This window comes from Anarhichas minor, unplaced genomic scaffold (genome assembly GCF_050575085.1).
Source record: "Anarhichas minor isolate MPS153535 unplaced genomic scaffold, ASM5057508v1 ptg000027l, whole genome shotgun sequence".
NCBI lineage: Eukaryota > Metazoa > Chordata > Actinopteri > Perciformes > Anarhichadidae > Anarhichas > Anarhichas minor.
This window is the reverse complement of record NW_027466473.1, coordinates 11155798-11177472: the sequence shown is the minus strand read 5'-3', so window position 1 is coordinate 11177472 and position 21675 is coordinate 11155798. Positions and strand designations below refer to the sequence as shown.

General features: G+C 41.2%; 2 protein-coding genes across 3 annotated transcripts in view; both read left to right on the top strand.

The window, feature by feature from the left end:
* cpeb4b (cytoplasmic polyadenylation element binding protein 4b) overlaps positions 1-13561 on the top strand; it is a 28862-nt gene extending 15301 nt beyond the window's left edge. Inside the window, exons 4-10 of one of the 2 annotated variants that reach the window (XM_076102021.1) lie at positions 1196-1246; positions 5406-5576; positions 5828-5917; positions 6336-6454; positions 6605-6719; positions 7325-7506; positions 8951-13561. In XM_076102021.1, the coding sequence (XP_075958136.1) occupies positions 1196-1246; positions 5406-5576; positions 5828-5917; positions 6336-6454; positions 6605-6719; positions 7325-7506; positions 8951-9178 (956 nt within the window). In that variant the 3' untranslated portion in view covers positions 9179-13561. Of the gene's footprint in view, positions 1-1195; positions 1247-5405; positions 5577-5827; positions 5918-6335; positions 6455-6604; positions 6752-7324; positions 7507-8950 lie in introns of those variants that run through there. The other variant, XM_076102022.1, reaches the window with a different exon arrangement.
* A 4241-nt stretch (positions 13562-17802) lies between these two features.
* grk1b (G protein-coupled receptor kinase 1 b) lies at positions 17803-21349 on the top strand. The gene is made up of 7 exons (XM_076101946.1): positions 17803-18521; positions 19333-19460; positions 19753-19910; positions 20221-20304; positions 20465-20589; positions 20730-20931; positions 21030-21349. The coding sequence occupies exons 1-7, from the start codon at positions 17823-17825 to the stop codon at positions 21311-21313; spliced, it is 1680 nt and encodes a 559-aa protein (XP_075958061.1). The 5' UTR covers positions 17803-17822; the 3' UTR covers positions 21314-21349.
* Positions 21350-21675: the final 326 nt, after the last annotated feature.

Genomic DNA, 21675 nt, shown 5'->3' with positions numbered 1-21675 from the left:
GTGTGCTTGCTTACGTGTCGGCGCACTTGCTCCTCAGAGACTATTAAAGGCTCTTAATAAACGCCCAATATGACGGGTTTGGCTCAGATGGACTTTGATTTTGGGCGGTGCACCTATCGGCACACATATATTACTAAGCTAAATTACAGAGGGAGATAAACTGTCAATGTGCCACGCAGTCGAGAGGAATTGAGCTCGCGTGATCTGCGTGATCTGGTTTTGGTTGGCACTTGTAATTTGTAGTTTGATTAAACTGAGCGTTTTGGTAGAAAGAGTGATTTGTGTTTTGATGCTCATAATGTCGTGAGTATGATGAATGTATGGAAAGCCGTAGTGTAGTGCTCAGGCTTGAGCCACGGGTGGTCCGTCCCGGTTTCTGTGGTCTAGTTCTAGTTGTTTGCACCACATCTACTGTGGGACTCAATAAGCGAGGTGTGGGGGAGGGGCCAGCAGCTTTCCATGTGGCATCGGAATGCACCAATCACAGGGTGGTTCGTACCCGTACAACAATGGCTGTACTATTTCAGCTCTTTCATCTCATTATCCCTCTGCAGCAAGCGGGCCTTGCATAACTTTGAAGCTTGTTTGGCATCATAACATGTATTTGTGTGGGTATATATGTGTGTGTGTGTGTGTGTGTGTGTGTGTGTGTGTGTGCCTGGCAAATGGCTCAATGTGAAATGTATGATATGCGGCTCAGAGGAAGGCGAGCGTGAGGCACAAACAGGGAAATGGAGGTCGATTAGAGGGAGAGAGATGGTCGGTGTCACCTGTGTGACACCGACCATGTAGGAATACGTCCTACATTGTGTGCAGAACTGTTCAAATGTTTCCCGTCAGCGAAGTAAATCTGTTCACATGCAGCAATAATCATCATTATCATGGTCACAGGCTTTTTACCAAATGACTAACTGCTTAACTGATAGTGGTGCAATGTTTCCTCAGATGGTGGGTCTATATTTTTTGCCATTGTCTGATCTGTACTTCATCATCGACGTGTTTCTGTTAAATCTCAAAATTGGCTTTAAATAATGGGATGTTATTTGGAGGCTATACATTCATCAAAATGGAAACTTCTGTACGTTTTACTGAAACATACGTTGTTGTTTAGAATAATGGCATCACACGTCTGCATGGTGTGTTCAGGCCTCATCCTGTTGGGTTCATTATTTCTGTTCTGTGTCTCCCTGTGCAGGTCGTCTGGGATTCCCTCATCCAGGAGGAGACAACCCTTTACCCCTCAATGGTACGTATGGCAACATACTCTGGTTCCAAGGGCCCACCAGGGATTATTCAAATATAAATCATACGGAGTTAGTGTGAAAAATGTCTCCAATATCTTTTAAAACACATTTGATTAAATGTCATTTTACAAGAGATTATCACGTTTGAATCAAGCTCTCGTTAATCATCATTAATCTGACAATATGCACCCACCCGGCAGGTTAAATACAAAGTAAAGAAGTGACCTAGTCACCTAGTTATGAACTTCTGTCGGGTCCTTTCCTTTGACTGTTGGTACTGCTTTGTCACTCAGATACATAGATGGACAAAGAGGGGCATGATTCCCTCTCTAATATCTATTTTATATTGCTGTGAAAAAAATTCCTTCTACATTTGAACGCATGATAATGTTATAATATAACTTAGCTCTATACAAATTGATCTGAACCTCCGTATGTTGGCTGTTGGCACCGTCACTAGCTCTCCTCCGGCTGATTTCAACACGTATTTGTTGTTCGCAGTGTAGCGTTATCAGGGATCGGGACTAGAGAGCATCACTGCTGATCTATTGATCGCATATTCTTACTGAATATCAGTCGATACCGATGTGCAGTAAAACCCTATGATGGTTCAACTGTGTAATTAATCCGCGGTTCACGTGTGTGCAGAACCGTGAGAGGGGTTCCGCACAGATCAACGTTCAACTGCGGTCCGTTTCACAACTGTTGCCTATTGTGCATTGTTTGGTTTTGGCTCTATACTGTTGTCAACATGGAAGCCGGCTCACAATCATTCACATTCTGAAGCTAAATGATGCAAATGAAATGTGTTTCTGCAAACATTTGAGGCGAGAAATAGGCAATGCAGTAACAGAATCCAGTTTGACAATTTGATCGGATCTCACCAACTTCATGAGCAGTGATTGATTTTATGTTCTACCTTACCGGATGCAAACTAGCGCCGCTACCCCTGATTTTAGGGTTTTTTGATGCAAAATATGAGGCTCTTTTGTAGATTAAAAATAAGAACAAACACTCTTAATTATTTTCCTTCATCCCTGTGTTTCTGAAAGACGCAATGAGGAGAAAAAGTTCATTTGATTTCCAGATATGGTCCAGAAGTAAAGAATGCCTTTAAACTGTATATAAATAACTCTTTACCTCTTTCGAATGGTTGAATAAAATCTGGAAAATCCCTTTGACGTTTCCACAACGGCAGTTTAATATTTAGTTACCTCTCCTTTGCCCTCGCGCACTCTCATTCCATTCATTATTATGTAATTGTGTTGTTGTAGCTTTTGCCTTCTGGTCTTGGGCCAGAATGTAAAACACGAGAGGCCAGTCGTTCCTCCACAAGATCGCTGGGTCACATGGTCAGGTCACATGGTCAGGAGCTGTCATCAAGCTCTGAGACAGATGGTGCCAGCGGATAGGCAGGATTCAGAGGCTGCACACCAGCTCTCTCTCTCTCTGTCTCTCTGTCTGTGTGTGTCTGTGTGTGTCTCATAAGCGTACACAGATTGCGTTCCTCATTCTCTTGATTCTCTCTCGCTCACTCTCATTTTCTCTCACCCCCACACTGTGTATTATCAGCTCGTTTCTCCATCTCTTCCAATCTATTTCTCTCTCTCACACAAATGTACACACACACACAAACATGCACACATGCACCTTTTTATAGCACACTCGGCTCTCTTCTCTTTCAATCTGCTCTTCTGTTTCTCTCTCTCTTTGACCTCCCCCCCCCCCCCCCCCCCCCAGAGTTAATGTCCATCTGGGTTGGAAAGTCCACTGAGGGATTATTGCTTGTGTGTTCTGGCTGCTCCTTCATCCTCTCAATGTCCTTCAATCTCTCCAGCGTCGCTAAAGAAACATTGTGTTCCTGTGAGCGTATTAAAGCCAATGAGTAAAAAGAGCATCTTCTTGACTACACGTATGAAAGTGAACTGCATTGTGGGGGCGGATGGACCTGTAAAATCAGCCGACGCCAGTGTTACCTTTGTTATATTTATATCTTGCCACGGTCACATAAGTTCAACCATTATCAGCTGGGGCGACAGAGGCAGATAGCCACGCGCGCACATAGCATCGGTGCCTTCCTGGGCTGCTATTGTGTTTCAATCAATGAAGGTTGCGACAGTAACCGATTGTTGATGCATTTTGCTTAAAAGTCTGAAGCGTGACTTCAGACTACAGGCGTAGGAGGGCAAATCACATATTGTGAAATGGCTGAAACACTTAATGGTAACTAACCCATAGTTAGCCACACTAGTGCTTCCTCTGCACTCGTTTCAGCAACAGCCTCTATGTAGTGGTGATGATGGGCGTTGTCCTTGTGTTGTATCGTTTACTTTCACCTGCACAGGAACTGCAGATGGAAATTAGCTAAAAGCTAAATCTGGTAAAACCCATATTGTTCTCTTTTTGAGATCAATGTAATTTTGTATTTGTTTCCTGGTGAACTAAACTATCTTACTTTATCACTGTGCCTTATTACTACCTATGGTGTGCCTCAAGGTTCAGTCCTTGGGCAAGTTCTTCTTTCCCTTCAATTATTCTTGGTCATAATTAGAAGGCAGGAAATCTCCCTCCACTGTTACGCACGCCTCTGTTCTAATGTTGTAATCCTGGTCCCTGTATTTGCTTGTTTTGTGTTACTGTTCCTTTGTTATAGGACTTATATAATCTTTGTTACTGTTGTCCTGATCTTTCCTTTGTCTTCTTTGGATTGTATTTGTTATCTCATTGATGATGAGGAAACTTTAGTTTGAAAGAACTGCATAAAAAGCCAAGTGTCCACATGTCCATTCTGTGTCAGTATACACTGAGAGAACATCATGGTGTTGACATGGTCAAGCTGCTCTCAGTACCTTTCTTCCCTGAAGTGTTTGTCTACAGACCTTCACAAGTTCCACTTGTACTTTAACTTTATAGTCTAGTGTCAATGAAGTGGCATGGTGACGGTTCCACAGGCTGATGGTCATTCACAGCAGGCAGACAATGGAAGCACCTGGCACTTTTATTGGTACAGTGTATTATGCATCTTTTATAATCACCCTCTTCTTTGATTTGTCCTTATTCCACATGCAGCCAGGAATTATAGCAGGAGACGAGGTAAAATATATTCATGGGTGTGTTATGTCCGGCATAAATCAGCTCTCTAGGTCTCAATATATTGACTGAAGCTGCCGTTATGATTTTATTGGTCGTAGGACGTTGGTGGTTAGATGTGTTTTTTTTTTAATGACTGCGCTTTGCATCAGTGCGGTGAAGTGACACGTGTGTCTGCATGGTTGTTGTACGTGTCGAACGCTCTCATAAGCTTGTGAAATGATCTTATGCATCTTTCATCGTTTAGTTTGCGTTTCTCTCATTACGCTCGACTCTGCTTGCTTTTCTTTTTTTTTTTTTTACTTGTTTTCTCACACATTTTGCAATATTGTTAAGTCGGACAATAGTTGTTGTTGTCTCATTTAGCTGGAAGGTAATGAAGCACAGGAATTGTAATATGTGATTTACACACTGCAGCAGAAGCAAAGACACATGGCAGGACACACACACATCCTCACTCACACACACAGCACATACTTTAAGCTGAGGCTAACTCTGTTGTATAAAGCAGCTCAGCTCAGGTTGTATAGGAGCAGGAATAGGCCGGTGAGGACTTAGTCTCTACAACACATACCCGAACACTGTGAAACTATGTAGACTGGCTCACTGAGGAAGCTACTGTGTTTGTTACAGAGAAGCTGCATGCACGTTCACTCCTTCATATACATATTAACTAATTACGTGACATTTCTGTTCATTTCTTACTTGTTGTTTATTGTTCCGCCCAGTTATCTCCATGCCTCCAACACCTGCAACATCTCACTCTCACCAGAGGGTGTAAAAGGCCCCCAGTGCCCAAATGAAAGTGAAACATATGTCATAATCCATCCATATAAATGTGTGCATGCTATTAACTTGCCTAAAGTATGTGGTAACTGATGTTGGATCAAGACTATAATACATATTTAGCTTCTTAGCCTTCCACCCAGCACCAGGTGGACTATTCACTGCAGTAAAAAGTGAATGAAAGGTTTCATGTACAGTTCTCATGACTGCCCTAATGTAACCATGAAAACATCGACGCCTCCTGAGCCTTTACACCAACTCTTCCTCTTCCTCTCTCTCTCTCAGGCCACTCCTCTCTCTTCCCGATGGAGGATGGTTTCCCTGATGACGAGCGTGGTGATCAGGGCCTTGCAGGCCTGGGCTCTCCACACTGCTTTCCTCACCAGAACGGAGAGCGCGTCGAACGTTACTCACGCAAGGTCTTTGTGGGAGGACTGCCCCCGGACATCGATGAAGGTAGAGTAGTTGCTTTAAGATCAAAGGGATTTCATATTTTGGTTATGATTGAAACTTAAGAGATGGGGAACTTGAGGCCAAATTATACCACAAGACATCTTTGGAAAGTTACACCTGCAGCACAAGCATCTTACTGTCCAGTAAGGATACCGTCTGATGCAGCACTTTTACTGTAAATCTTCAGCTTTTTCTTTATTTAATTTAATTTTTAAGCTGCCAACAAGTCATGCATTCTGTCTGCTTGATTTCAGATGAGATAACCGCCAGTTTCCGGCGTTTTGGACACCTGTTTGTGGACTGGCCTCACAAAGCAGAGAGCAAATCCTATTTTCCACCCAAAGGTTTGTTAAATTATTCGTTCCGTGCCGTTTTTTTTCTCACAATTGTTTCAAGTTTTGTGAGAGTAATGTGTCGGGACTACTTCCTGAACCAATGTATTACTACGAGAGATATGTTTCAGGTATTGCTTAAGCGTCTGTGTGAGACAAATACAGATATGTATCTGTGTACTGTATCTGTGTACTACCACTATTCATGTGTGTGCAGTCTGCTTTTGTCTTCAGGCTATTGTCTGAAGCGTTTTGTAACCATGTGTGGACTGTTTGTCTGTTTCTCTGTCTGTTTGCGGAAGCTTATGCCTTCGTGCTATGAATGCAGAATGTTGTGTTCACAGTAACGCTTGCGCTACATTCCAGCGTGACTCTTTGTCGGTACAGCTTGTCCCCAGCAGCCTGAATAACGCTGCTGTATTTTGTGCAGGCTACGCCTTCCTGCTGTTCCAGGACGAGAGCTCAGTGCAGGCTTTGATTGACGCCTGCATCGAAGAGGACGGCAAGCTGTACCTCTGTGTGTCCAGCCCCACCATCAAAGACAAGCCGGTCAGTAGGAACACACACACACACACACACACACACACACACACGTCTGCTCAAATGTTATGTCGTTTCCACTGAACTCAGTAAAAACTTGCGGTTACGACCAGCTTGTGCTAAACGAGTGCTGAAACCTGTTGGCTTTGGGTGTGACAGGTCCAGATCCGCCCGTGGAACCTGAACGACAGCGACTTCGTGATGGATGGCTCTCAGCCTCTGGACCCGAGGAAAACCATCTTTGTGGGAGGAGTCCCTCGTCCGCTCCGTGCAGGTATCCTTCCGTTTTACAAGTCTTTCCACGAGGTGAATCAACAACGAATCAGCGTTTATGATGACAGCTTGTGTTTATAGTAAACATTAGACCTGCTAAGAGGGTCGCGCTAAGAGAGTCACTGTGCGCTGAGATCAGCTTTGGCCTACACTGGTCCTGTCAGGAAGTACCCTCTGTGGCACACTGTGCTGTGAAAAATATGAAATCTCTTTTTATCCTGATGGCAATGTTACGTCCCTGTGGTGCATCAAATGTTCTATGACCCTGGGTCTCAATTTGCACGTGTAAAATATACACATTACATTTCTGCCATTTCAATGTTTTAACAAGTAAAGCGGCCTTATTTGTCCCATCGAATTCTGCTGAATTTAAATCCATCTGTGTTGCTTTAAACTCTCAGATCAACAACCTTCATCAACATGTTGTGTTTGTGTTCATTGGCTACATTGAACATGAGTTTATGTTTAAAGCCTGTGTGTGTGTGTGTGTGTGTGTGTGTGTGTGCCAGATTGTTTATTTTATTCATGTCCTTTGCTTCTGTGCGTCACACTTGTTTTTGGGAATATCTTTGTTCAACGTGTCTGTTTTTTTTCCTCCCTTCGCAGTGGAGCTGGCCATGATCATGGACCGCCTGTACGGTGGGGTTTGCTACGCCGGCATCGACACCGACCCCGAGCTGAAGTACCCCAAGGGAGCAGGGCGGGTCGCCTTCTCTAATCAGCAGAGCTACATTGCTGCTATCAGTGCTCGCTTTGTACAGCTGCAGCATGGAGAAATCGATAAACGGGTGAGTGGAAAGAAAAGAGAGCTTAGTGTTTTTTGGTCTCCTCTCTCCAGCCCCCTTCGTTCTTCATTTGTCTCCCCCACATCTCACTTCCTGTTCCCGTTCCTTTTCTGAGTTGTGCTAGAAGAGAGAGAGTCTCACTAGAGCTTGAAAGAAATGCAGCACCGTCTACATAATGCGTTTGCTTATTAGTGGAGCATGTGTGGTGGGGGAAGTACATTTTGCATAATAGTTGATTCCCTTTAGAAGATCAGTGCAAGTAGCAATACTTGTCATGGCTCCAAGAAGAGATTTCTCTCACTAATCCAAATTGAATTCAACCAAAATGTCTGCCATGGAGTAAGAGCACAGGACAGTATAACAAACGGCTGCTGTTATGTTTAGATGAAATCCAACACAAACAATGTCTCTCCCCTTTGATTTAGAGTGACCACCAGTCACACGGGGACGTACATCACCGCTGTGCATGGAGGCTTCATACACATAACGAAAATATCTGTGCATGTGATTAACTCCTGATAATAATCTGAACAACTGTTCAAGACCCCGTGACATAGCACTCGTATTTTTGTTCACCTCGTAGCCTGACATCTCACCACATTCTCTCAGTGTGGATGGATTGGTCTGGACTTGTGAGGTTTGCCGATATATCGTCCGCATTAAAACATAAAGTACGAACGCAGTCGCCAAATATACCATGAATGGGCAGCGGCTCAAAGTCGGCAGCGAATAATAGAGAGACTATGTAGTACTCTTTGGGGAATCAGTCGTGGCCTGGTGATTCTCCTGAGGCAAATGGGTTCCGGCTCTCATCATGTCCTCTTCTGTAATACTGCCCTCTAGTGTCTCCTTGTTATAATCTGATGCAGGGTTCAACCCTTGAAATGTGTGAAAGCATTGATTGTAGCTCAAGAAAGTATAAACTGATGATTTAAAAAGTAGAGATATCTTTAACTGCTGCTTCTACCGAGTCATTTCACTTTCAAGGTTGCATGATGAATAATCCAATAAATGACACAGTTGTTAACTCCTTTCTCTCTACAGCACAGGGTCGGTTTGATGAGCAGCCATGCTTATTTACAGCAATGCCTTGTTAACAGTTTCAGAGAGAAGTAAAACAGGAAGAGGACATTATTTTATGACGCCACTGCAGCAACATTAAACGTTGATCACTTGCTGGTTTGATATGAAATACTGGAATAATGTTAAGCTGCTTTCTAATTTGCATAATGCTGTTCACAAGATCTTATTACTGAAGCTAAATAAACAGTTTGATTGGAAATCTAAATGCTTTTCTGAATAATACCGGTAGTATTACTTGTTACATTTTCGAAACAAACAATAAGTTTTCACATTTTCCATTTGTTTCATTTCCCGCAAGTTTGCTGTAAAACAGACGGAGAAACACCATCACTGAATCCCAAATTGTTCCCGCCTCTGATTGCAGGTGGAAGTGAAGCCATACGTGCTGGATGACCAGCTGTGCGATGAGTGCCAGGGAACTCGCTGCGGCGGGAAGTTTGCGCCGTTCTTCTGCGCCAACGTCACCTGCCTGCAGTACTACTGCGAGTACTGCTGGGCGGCCATCCACTCGCGCGCCGGCCGGGAGTTTCACAAACCCCTGGTGAAGGAAGGAGGCGACCGGCCCCGTCACATCTCCTTCCGCTGGAACTGAGCGGACGACGAGAGAGGGGAGAGGCAGCAGGGGAGCAGGAGGGCAGGTAGTGCAGGAGTCGCAAATCATTGTACAAATAAATGCACTTTTCTGTTGCTGGTTCCTTTTCGTTCCAATTTCACTGAACCTTTTTTCCAAATTTTTTTTTTTTTTTTTTTTAAGTTAATATATATCTATATTTTGAAGATAGAAAAGAAAAACTGGAATTATATCCAAATATTGTCCAGCAAAGGAAAAAAGATGTGTAACATAATTTTATTTATGCGTTTGATTTAAAAAAAAAAATATTTTATTAGTTCTCAAAAAAACCACACATATATAGGAACGTTTGAGGTTTGATATGGTACTCTGCTGTTCAATTGGCCTTCTTTTTCTAAACAATGTATTTTAAATTTTAATTTTGATACAAGACGCCCCAAAACGATACACTTCATTTGACATTTGATTGACTTGTTTTGTAGCAGAGCTGTTTATTGTGTACCGAGGTGTGATTAAGTTCTCTATTGGTACAAGAGGCTCCACAACAAATGTGACTTGAAAAAGGTGTTGCTAAAGAAGAGTGCACTTATTTCCAATTCTGAAGAGTGCAGAGACACGAGACCCTTCGTAGTTAATAACCAAAGCGGAATCTTGGATTAACTCTGAAGAACAGAGAGGGCCCACTGCAGATTCTTTTCCCGCCCATATCAACATGTTTGAACCTTTCTTTTTATGATTTCCAACGTCATACACATATTTTGATGTTACTTGAAAAATCTCAAACGAAATTTTAGCAACACACATTTGGGTTTTGATCTCCATTTTGACATGCAAAAACTAATACCTCAAACTCAGCTGCTAATGTGCCGAATACAGTTAACAAGAAAGGAAGAGAAAAAGAAAACATTATTACCTGCTTGTGTTCTCCTTTCCTTAGAACTATAATCAAAGGGAAGTGATGCGACAGGCAGAGCGTGATGTGACCGGCACCGTTTTCTACTCGCTTGCTTCATCACCTCCTTATTTTTATATTCAAACCCAGGGTTGTGCTAGGGACAGAGCAGAGCATCGTACAGTGTATTAGGGGAAAGTACGGCATAGGTCGGCTACAGGAGAGACGGACAGGCCTACCGGTAAAGAGATAAGTCCAGCCCCATCTCCCACCTCCCCCCCCCCCCAACCCCCCCCCCCCCCCCCCTCTCCTCATGTCTGCCTGCGGCCTCTGCTGCTAAGCTAGCAGCTAACAAAGGGGTGGGCCTCGTGGATCGAACCCTGCTTCCTGTGTCTGTTGGGTTTTGGATCCGGATCTTTCAGGACTGCAGTTATGGTAACTCCTAGAGAGAAGGCGGGGTCATTGCAGTTTCTACGGGGCTACCACCAAACAGGAAATGCCTGTCCTTTTGTTCGTTTGTTTTTTTGTCTTTCTTTAAATGCTTTTGTGCAATTCTCCCCAGTCTTTAATGAAAACGTTCTACTTTGCATCTGAGAGTCAGCTACAGTTAATGAAAGAAGCAATTAAAGTCGTCGGCACACATTTGAGTCACCGACGGGTCCGCCCTTTTCGGCGAGCCCTTTATCCTGCTAAGCTAATCCAACTCAGCATCCAGTGTTTTTGAAGCATAAATGAAGATAGTCTCTGCAGTGTGCTCTACTACTCCACACTTGTGACCCACATGCAGCTTGCTCTTGATAACAGCCGCTTGTACCCAGTGGTTCTTTGGGAACCAAAGATGGCTGTGCAGTAGTGGGTCATACTGTAGCTCATTTCTTATTTAGGTCTTTTCTTCTGATTTTCCTTCTCATTTCTTTCAGGATGTTTTCTCATATATATATTTTTCAAGTTCTGTCACTTCTACCCAGTTTTGCTCTCAACTGTCAAGCCCAGCAAACCAAAGATTGGCCTTGAACATAATATATTTATATATGTATATTTGACAGTGCAGTCAAAACACATTAGAACACCACTGGAAAAACAACAGGGCTTGTAGACACACACACACACACACACACACACACACACACACACACACACACAAGGCCTCATAGCTGATGGTGCACGCTGGTAGGCACAGTTCTTTTTATCTCAAATAGGTCTGCGGAAAGTTTAACATAAAGTGCACATTCACACAGCAAAAGTAAAACTAATCCTTACGTTTGTTTGACGTTTTAAGTCACTCAGTGGTAACCTACTAGCCGAGCATTTAAATGTGTCAGGGAGTTAGTGCAGAAACTTGATTACACACACTAGTGAGTAACGTATCCTCATGTCGCCGTCGTTGCACCAGTTTTGCACCCTGGACATTAGTTTTGTGGGTGTGGTGGTGGGTGAGCATTTTAGAAGTTAAAACACTTTGTGAAGAATTTGCTGTTAAATGAGATGAAAAAAAAAAAATTATTTTATACATGGCCTGCTGATTTTTGGTACAGTGTTTTCTAGCTAAATTATTTTGTCATGCACATATAAACATTTATTATGCACTACTTTTCTAAATATTTTTTCTTTTTCCAACAGTCATTTTAGGCACATTTTTCACAAATGGGGAAACTCCTTTTTGCAATACCTCAATTTTTCACATTGTGAAAGGTAGCTTTTGTACTTTTGTTACTGAGAGATCTGCATATATGGAAATGTTCATTTTAAGAAAAAAAAAAAAGTTGGGTGATTTCAATATATATTATTTTCAATTATGCTTTTTATACATTTCAGTGCTGAGGAAACTTTACAACTAAGTGCGCAATTCTGTTGATGCGGCTTCAGATCTGCAGAGGAGAGACCGAAGTGCATCGCTCTCTTGGTCTTAGCTTTTCGTACACTAGATATTTCCAGTCAGTCTGGTCAATAACAGCATGGCGAGAATAATAGAAAATACAAAAAACAGGTGTCATTTGAAATTGATGTTAATGTCTCCGAACATGGCTATACTAGTTGGGAAATGGTAACTTCTGTCTTGGTTTCCTCTCCATAGATGGAGTATAACTTATTATAAGGAGAATGCAAAATTTGGTTCATGCTTAACGCTGAATCTCGTATCACAAGAATGGATGTTTGGTGTTTAGATATTTTAATATTTCAAAAAAAGTATATATATATATATTCTTGAACTTGCCAACTAGCACCTATTGTAATCCTTAGCATGCATGACAAAAAAAAAAAGAAGAGAAAATGACAAGTACATGAATTAGCTATTAAAATTAATTGTTGTGGTGTGCACCAAATGTTTCTCAACTATTAAGTTGTTAAGGACACCCCAAACCTGCTCTCACCCCCCCTCACCCCCCTCTCCCCTCCCCACGTGTTGATCTCCTCGCTTCCCCATTTGCAGACCTCTGCAGGATGCACATGACAGAGATATAAGACGAGAAAACAAGACAGAAACGTAACTTTTAATCGATTTGGCAGTGCAGGACTTTGAGCATCCTTTATACAAACACTGTTTTAAAAAGACTTGAGAACTCATTCCCGCTGTCTGTCGAGGTGATCTTATATCGACCTATCTGGAGGAAGGGGAGCTTAAAGACTTGAATGTGGTAAATGTTGCAAGTTAACTTCAAGTTGTTATGTGCAATACTTCTTTTGAACCTTTTTCCAGATAAAGACTCTTTGCAATGTAATTCTTTAATGCCATTTTTAATTGCAGACATTTAATTAAAGAAGATGTTAATATGTTTTTCACAGTCATTTTCTACTGTTATTGTAATCCTTTTCATGCTGGTGTTTGTAAAAAAGAAAAGAAATCAAAACTATTTGTACTAATATAAATAATTGAAGTTATTTTTAAAACATTAAAGGTTTTGTGCTCATTTGCTTATTTTGTTTATTTTAAGCTACTGTGATTGATTGCATTGTAATTATTAGGTCAACAATGTATTTAGCTGTTTATTGGTATATTTTTAATTGGAATGTATAATTGATTTTTATAATTTTGATCAGATTTTTGTTATATTTTTGAGGTGAAGCTTTTAATATGTTAAAGTGTCTAGTTTTTACTAATTGCTATATTGTGCTCCACAATATATGGTTCACATTTTCTGAAGGAAAATAAATATTTAAATATTTGTCTGTTAATGATGTTACTTAATGGCAAGATTTCAATAGTTTTTAACTGTGTATGGGAAGGTTGTTGTATTTATTAATAGCATTTTTTTACTTAAGATATCACCTTAATTTTTATTGTCATTTCACTTTATAAGTTCCTATTTTTGTATTTTCCTTTCTAATTAAGTTATGTAATACGGATATGTCCATATTTCTAGGAGTTGGTCTGTAGAAGTGCTAGTGAAACGAAAAAGAAAAATCTAATGTTATTTAATTGTTTGCAGCCAACTATTTATAACAGTATGCATAATTTTTAAATATTTGTAATGTGAAATGTTGAATGAAATAAATCTTAACTGTGATGAAAATATGCCTTGTGTGCTCGTTTTTTTTATGAAGACATTTAAAGCTGTTATGGGAAAGTCTCGCTAACTACGAGACAACCCGACAATATTACGCCACATCTGTCTGTTGTAATCACAGTTTGGCTCTCCGTGTAGTAAAATATGTGCACAACAAGCTTACAGGTGGTACTTTACTGCCCAATACCTCTGACCACACCCAGCAGTGACCTCATGGTGTACTGACCACACCCTGGAGTACGCTTCTACATCACTGTCTCAATATGAGGGGAACTACCGATCTTTAAAGGTGCAAGGTACGGACGGGATTGGGAGCATTTCGACTGCCTCTCAACACGACGACGGCGAGCCGGGTTCAGCAGCTCTAACCGTGCTGACGGAGCTAACGGTGATTAGCTGAGGGGGACTCGAAGGACGGGGGCGACACTTCCACGACAACGCTGCAATGCCGTCGGCAGCTGTGAGCTAGCCTGTAGGGCACGCGGTCATGCACGAACATGCACTAAAAGCCCAGCCTGACTGTAAACAAAGCAAGGAGAAGCTCTGATTAAAAGTATAGGAGTGACTTCATTCTCTGCTCTAGTAGACATTACTCCACTATATCTTTAAATAGCTGATGGTTGTTTGCTGCTTAATGCTCAAAATGTTCTCAATTCGACATTGTCTGTGGGAGAACAGTGACTTCTAGTTATTTTTCATCGCATCTCTGTCTAATCAGCTGCTGCACACACTGGCCTGCAGCTCAGCAGCCTGAGGATCACAAGTGTTTTGACAACTCCGTGTGTGCAAATGTAATGTGGATTTTACACTGAATTATCTGAACCCAGACAACGTTTGATATTGATGTATTTCCAGGTGTGTAAAAGTGTGGTGACACAATGTCTGTGCTCTTGCTCAGTGCAAGTCTTTGACTTGGTGGTTAGATCTATGCAAGTACAAGTGTCTTAGACTGAACTGCTTGTCTGGGTGGGTTTGTTGTTCGTCACTGAGCTAGATTAGACATCAACGTAAAATCTGTTTCACCTCTACTCCCTTTTCAAATAGGATTTGTGCTCAGTGTCTGCAGTACTGAGCCAGCCTGAAGCACAGGACAGGAAGTGGGTTTCAACTGACCTAAATAGAATTACGTTTGATGTTTTGAGTTAAATGTTTCTGCTATTGATCCACCTATTTGTTTTGTATTGTCTTACTTTACTTCAACCTGTTTTCTTCCCAAAATGTTAATGCAGGTCAGATTGTAAACTGGTATTTTTCTTAGTAGCTTTTAAATGTAAAATGTAGAATATGTTTAACAGAAAAACAAGACCTGAGGTTCTTGTAAGGCTGAAGAGAATTATTTATCTACACCAGGATTTGCTACATAAGTATACTTTTTGGTATTATGCAAATTGAAACTGGAAACTGGCTCATTATATGTTAATCTGCAAACACAGTGTGACATAGCAGCTGCTTAAACTCACCCGTTCATGTGCATTGCTGCCCCTTTCTCATGATTAAATTACCTACTTTCAGCAGCTACATTACTGCAAGCAGCTCTGTTTCTAATCATGAATGACTATTTATTACTATAGTTTAATCTTAAACGGGTGCTCTGTAGGTTTTCTGCTGTTTGATGTAGTTTTTGACCTCTTCCGCTGCATGATCTTAATCCCTCTTCTCGTTTTACTTAACCACCCTGAATCCTCTTACCTGAAACATAACCACATAATTTCTCTCTCACATGCTCAAGCGTGTATGAATACTTTTGTAAAGATAATAAAATAATAAAAATAAGACATTTTTCAATCAAGAATGGTATCAATTAAGGGTCGTGGTTTGTATTTTTTGCCCTTTTTTTTATATAAAATCCTTAAAACCAAGCATGAACTCAATGCCCATACTGATTTAGCACCTTTTCAGTAATCACTCCTGCTGCTGAGCTACACTAATAGCTTCTGCCAAGATGCTCTCCAACAATGTCAGGGTGTAATCCTTACCAGCTAATGGACAATCAAGTAGGATTTCAGGTGCAGAGTAAACCTCGACCCGATGCCCCAACCTTTTCAACGCACCGCACTGTAGGAACGAAGAAAAGGAAACGTGTTCAGGATCCAACAGGACAGAGATGATTTATATTTGTTCTGGTTGATGGAAGATAAGAGGAAGAAAGAAAATACATGTTGAATGCTCCTCAGCTGGATTTAACTTTTTGCCCTCAAGTCCTCATTTCACTCTCTGCTCCTGCAAAAAGGTCTCAGGTGAGTGCTGCTGGTGATGGAATGATACTAAGGACATTTACTTAAGTATTGTAGTGACGTACAAATTTGAGGTTCTTGTACTTTACTTCGGTATATCCATTTTATGCAACTTTATACTTATACTGCACTTCTTTTCAAAGGCAAATATTATACTTTTTACTCCCCTATATTAGTCTGACAGCTTTAGTTACCAGCTACTTTTGAGATTAAAATTGTTCACACACTATCCATGCTATCCACGTATCTCAAAATTTGGGGATTTTTGAATTTTTCTGAAGAAGTGTTCTTTTATAGGTTTAGAAAAGTGTCCTTCATCTGAAACTAAATTAACTATTTAAAAACCTCTTGGACTATAAAGCCTGATTTAATACAACAGTAATATATTTACGTGATGAGCATAGCTATACTACGCTTTCCCTCCAAGTGCAAAATCATTGTTATGGTTTGATATGACTGTGTAGCAGTAATAATAATCCAAAAACATCACACTTAAACAATCAGTACTTTTACTAGTGATACTTAAAGTAAAGATTGTCGGTAATATTTACATACTTTTACTTGGACCAACAACAGCATTGTATATGTGATAAGGTCCTCACTTCTGTTAAGCCTTCCACCTCTTTAAACACATTTAGAAACACGTCTAAAAAAAGTAGATTAATTAACAGGGATCCCAATTATCTGTATAGAAAATCCCTGGTATCAGCAGTCGATCTTCATTGGATTAGAGTCAGGAAAGCACCACAGCCAACAGCATCACTTTTGGTACTACATGTACCAGGTCAACATAGAGCAGCTTATACACGTGAAATTTACACCCAGAAGGACTTAACACAGTGATCTAATGATCCACTTTTCATTTCCTGTCCCATTTCGTTGCAGGGAGATGTATTTTTCTACATATTGCACAGCACGTGAAGGGCCCAGTATGCAGTATGATATCAGCAGAGATAAAATAATGTATAACTGCGGCTGTTATCTTTGGAACAATCTAAAAACATCTATGATCCATGAGGAATGTTCTTGGTTTCAGTCTCTCAGGATGAACAAGCAAAAAACTCCTTTCTTAAATTACCGTTTTGCACCAGGGTTCAATAATACAGGAAGAAATCTAATGAGAATCCCACTAACTGTGCAACAAAAGCAGGCCATGCAATGAACATTTTCTTCTGTTTGTAGTATTTATGCAGCGTGGGAAATGCACTCAGTTCACATTACAACATCAGGGAGGTAATCTGCAGAATGGGCCGGGCTGAGGAAGTGAAAGACTTTGGGCTACTAAGCACGAGCTAATGCTCTCTTACCTCAAAGCACCCCAAATCCCTTGGATTGTGTGATCTCTTGCACCAAGCAAGTGCAAGCAAAGCTTCCTTTCCTGGCCTGTCTGTTGCATCTGAAATAGAAAGCCCTCTTCTGTGAATGCTGTCTTTCAACCAGCAGGGTGCAGCATACCACAACATCAATTCTTCTCCAACTTCAATTTCCTCTCACCTGGAGAAAGTCATAGTTATTGTTAGTATACTCTTGAGCAGTAGGTGCGTAAACACTGGGGGGGATTAGTATAATGAAACAGCACACGATCAAACAAAGTAACTCATGGAACACATTCACCAATGATGACTAAACCCATACATTATAATAACGTTATGTTTAACTAAGAAAAACAACAATCAGTTCCTCTTCTTGTATGTCACTTTGTACAAAAAGTATTTTAATGATAATATGAAAATTGAATAAGATTATAACATGGTGTTGGTGCTATTGAAGTCAATAATAAAGGAAACAGGACACAAAAGCTTTTAACTGTACAAGGCAGATAAAGTAAAATCAGAGTAGCAAGAATAGAATAGAATATGATATGATATGATATGATAGCAGATTTAATCAAAAGTCCCTTTTTTTGTGTATTAAAAATGTCAAGACTCTGCTGTCATCCTGAGTCCCCAGGATCATAACGATTGAAAATGCATTTTTCAGCACTCTCAGTAACTTCCTTCCTGGGTTTGTGTGTGCCAGACAAAGGCGCAGCCATGGACATCGGCTGTTTGGAGACAGTGGTGGCAAACTCTGCCTACGTTTCGGCTCGTGGCAGCACGGAAGGAGTAGCAGCAGCATCCATGCGGGACAAGAAGATGCGTGCCAGGGTGAAGCTTCCACACATCAGAGATTGTGAACACATGAAAACATCCGTCGACACCACTTTTGACAGCATGTGTGTCAAACAGCCCATCGGCAAGCGCCTGTTCCAACAGTTTCTGGAGAGTGACACCACCCATACAAATGCTGTGGAGTTGTGGAAAGACATCGAAGACTACACCATATGTCAAGAAACTGAGAGAGTGCAGAAGGCTCAAAAGCATGTCAATAAATACTACAAGTCAGCTTCAAAGAGTTTTTGCAGCTTCTTGGAAGAGAAGGCCGTCGCTCGAGTTGTTGAAGACTTCAAGAACGCCCGCGGTGACCTGTTTAAAGAGAGCGAGCAGCAGCTCCTCAAACACCTGGACAAGACGGCCACAGATTCCTTCAAGAGCAGCATGTTCTTTCTGCGTTTTGTTCAGTTCAAATGGGTGGAGAGCCAGCCTTTTGACGAGGAGTGGTTCATGGACTTCAGGGTCCTGGGGAAAGGAGGTTTTGGGGAAGTGTTTGCTTGTCAGGCCAAGGCAACGGGCAAAATGTACGCCAACAAGAAGCTGGAGAAAAAGAGGCTGAAGAAGCGCAGAGGCTACGAGGTAAAGCAACGATGAGGCATCTATTGTCCCACCTACAACCATGCTTTGTGTGTATAAAAAGAGTTACAACACAAAGTGAAATCATTCGACTGGCAACCTCACACTGAACTACAGCAGGAAATAAGAAAGAACAGGTTGTGAGAGAATTCAACCCAGTGAGAGCAGAGGTTTCGTTTTTATGAAAAATAAGGCTCACAAGCAAAGAAGCTTGCGAGTCTCTTTAAGACCTCACAGAGCAGCTCAAAGACAGTAAACACTTGAGCCTAATTCTTCAAAAAAAGATCTTCAAGTATAAGCCCACCCGGTCTGTCAAAGTCTACTTCAGTTAATGCTGATTAGACCTCTGCTTATTTGCGTTACGTACTTGATGTACTAATAAGAGTAGACCATGTCTCACAGCACAGAGCAGTTTTGTCTCTGTTCCCTTTGGGTCCGTCAGTAAGCCACAATAGACACGACAGACATTTTGACGTGTTAAATAAAGAGAAGCACGGGTGTAACTACTAGTGAATTAGTTAATCCTGTTCAACTAAAACTAAAGACACCTGATCAGCTTTGCAAGAAGAAGTCATCTGCTGAAATCACCTGCTGTACAAGGTGCACATGGCACATGGTTGGCCGACCCAAGCCAGCATTTAGAACACAATGACATTAAGTGACACGTTAAGACATCAGGAGAGTTGTAATCCGCCAAGATACCCGTGTGGCTGGACAGTAAGTGTATCGGGCCTTTAAATATTCCTAATAGCCGACATTGTTAATTCTTGCTTTTGTTGGATTGATCGTGTTCTGATGTTTGATTTGTGTTCAGGGAGCAATTGTGGAGAAGCGCATCCTCGCAAAAGTCCACAGCCGCTTTATTGTGATGCTGGGTTACGCCTTCCAGACCAAGACGGACCTCTGCCTAGTGATGACCATCATGAATGGTGGAGACCTCAGGTGCTCTCTATGAATACAGCTTTATATACACTCACACTGACCTCGGCACTATGCCTCTAAATCACACGCTACATGCTGGTTTCTGTATACAACATGGGGACGGCGTTTCCCTCCTTTCATCTCCACTAATCAGCCTAAAGTAGATAAACTGACATGCAGCCCTCATATCAGGGCCACCATGCTTTCAGTCGGAGAATAACTAAAAGAGCATTGTGTACCTTCACTTCCCTCTTCTATGCTTGTTGATTTCACAGAGGCTTGAAATCCTATAACATCCCACCCTCTCTTACAGGTTTCACATGTATAATGTGGATGAAAAGAATCCTGGTTTTGATGAGAAGAGAACATGTTTCTATACGGCTCAGATCATCTGTGGGCTGGAGCACCTTCACCAGCACAGGATCGTCTACAGAGACCTGAAACCAGAGAACGTCCTGCTGGATGATGCAGGTGAGCCATTATTAAATCTGCTGTCATCTCATTGGCAGACCATCCGAGGACTTCTTTTTACCACATACTATACAATGACTTTTTTTATGACTTACTATAATATTACTTTTTAAGACATATCATGACTTTTGTATTACTTTTTTGACATACTATAGTAAGTCTTTTTGAACACATCCCATACTATGACTTTTTTAAAGACTTTTTTATGACTTACTTAACTCTGACTTTTTAAAACATACTATACTGCGACTTGTTTTAGATATATTGGTTGTCTACATACCACTGTTGTAATCAAAGCCTTTTCACTCAGGACACGTCCGCCTGTCAGATTTGGGTCTGGCTGTTGAACTTCCACCAGGACAAGACACAACTACTGGATATGCAGGAACTCCAGGTAAGTAAAAATCCAATACATTAATATTAAGTTGCCCAGTAATATTGGCATGGCCCATCTATGTCAATATTACTGTGAAAAGAAAACCCTGTACCACCATGAAGCGCATGTTTCTCTCAGCAGTGAAATCAGTGTGAAATCATGTTGTTCATAAATATAGGTTTCATGGCTCCTGAGCTGCTGGAGAAGAAGCAGTATGACTACTCGGTGGACTATTTTACGCTGGGAGTCACCATTTTTGAGATGATTGCCGCCAAAGGGCCCTTTAGAGTACGAGGAGAGCAGGTACTAAACATGTGAAGAACAGACTCATTGGGTGACTTTTATGGAAAACGATATCCTCAATTCACCCGTTAGCTCTTGTCCAGTGCCAATTCTCCGATGCCTAATCATATATACATATATATAATGGTCTCTTTCTTCAGGTTGAGAATGACGAGGTAGCTCGCAGAATCTTGAACGATCCAGTTTCATACACACCAAAGTTCAGCAAAGGATGCAAGGATCTTTGTGAAGGCCTGATGCAAAAGGATCCATCAAAACGCCTCGGGTTCAAAAATAACGAGTGTGAAGAACTCAAGAATCAGCCATTCTTTAAAGAGATTAACTGGGGCCGTCTGGAAGCAGGTACAGAGGGAAACGTTGGCTATAGATGGCTCAAACCGTGGTGAATTACAAAAATAACAGGTATTGAATGTGTTCCTTCTTCTGTGTTCAATCTAAAGGTATGCTACCTCCACCATTTGTCCCCGATCCTAAGATGGTCTATGCCAAAGATATTGATGACGTGGGCGCCTTCAGCTCAATCAAAGGTGTGGTCCTGGACACCAAGGACACGGAGTTCTACAATGACTTTGCTTCTGGCAATGTCCCGATCCCTTGGCAGGATGAGATGATCGAGACGGGTGTGTTTGGAGAGATGAATATCTGGGGAGGGAACGGCAAGCTGCCCAATGACCTTGATCCAAACTACATGGAAGCCAAAGGTGGAGGATGTGTGCTGCTTTGAGCAGAGACACATGGAAAGAACAAAGGGAAGAATCTCTTATCAAACACATCTGGATACGTTCTTAATCCTAATCTGTGTTATCTGTCATCTGTACAATTGTCTGTCATCGTTGTAATGAATTCATACTATTTGCGTATTTAAATATCACTATCATGTACCTATATTGTAATATTTATAGTGTTAATAAAAGTGGAAGCATGGTAAACATATTATAATAATAATAATAATGTATAATAATTGTATAATAATACCAATAATATATGTAATATATAATGTAAATATGGTTGCAAACATAATGACGTACCACATATGTCAATATTTTAGTAATTACAGACAAATTGAATATAAGTTATTTTGTATAG

Excerpts from the sequence above, each read along its gene's own strand:
- grk1b (XM_076101946.1), top strand. The coding sequence starts at position 17,823 with ATGGACATCGGCTGTTTGGAGACAGTGGTGGCAAACTCTGCCTACGTT. Across the intron at positions 19,911-20,220 it reads CGTCCTGCTGGATGATGCAG|GACACGTCCGCCTGTCAGAT; the intron begins GTGAGCCATTAT and ends CTTTTCACTCAG. Across the intron at positions 20,932-21,029 it reads CTGGGGCCGTCTGGAAGCAG|GTATGCTACCTCCACCATTT; the intron begins GTACAGAGGGAA and ends TTCAATCTAAAG.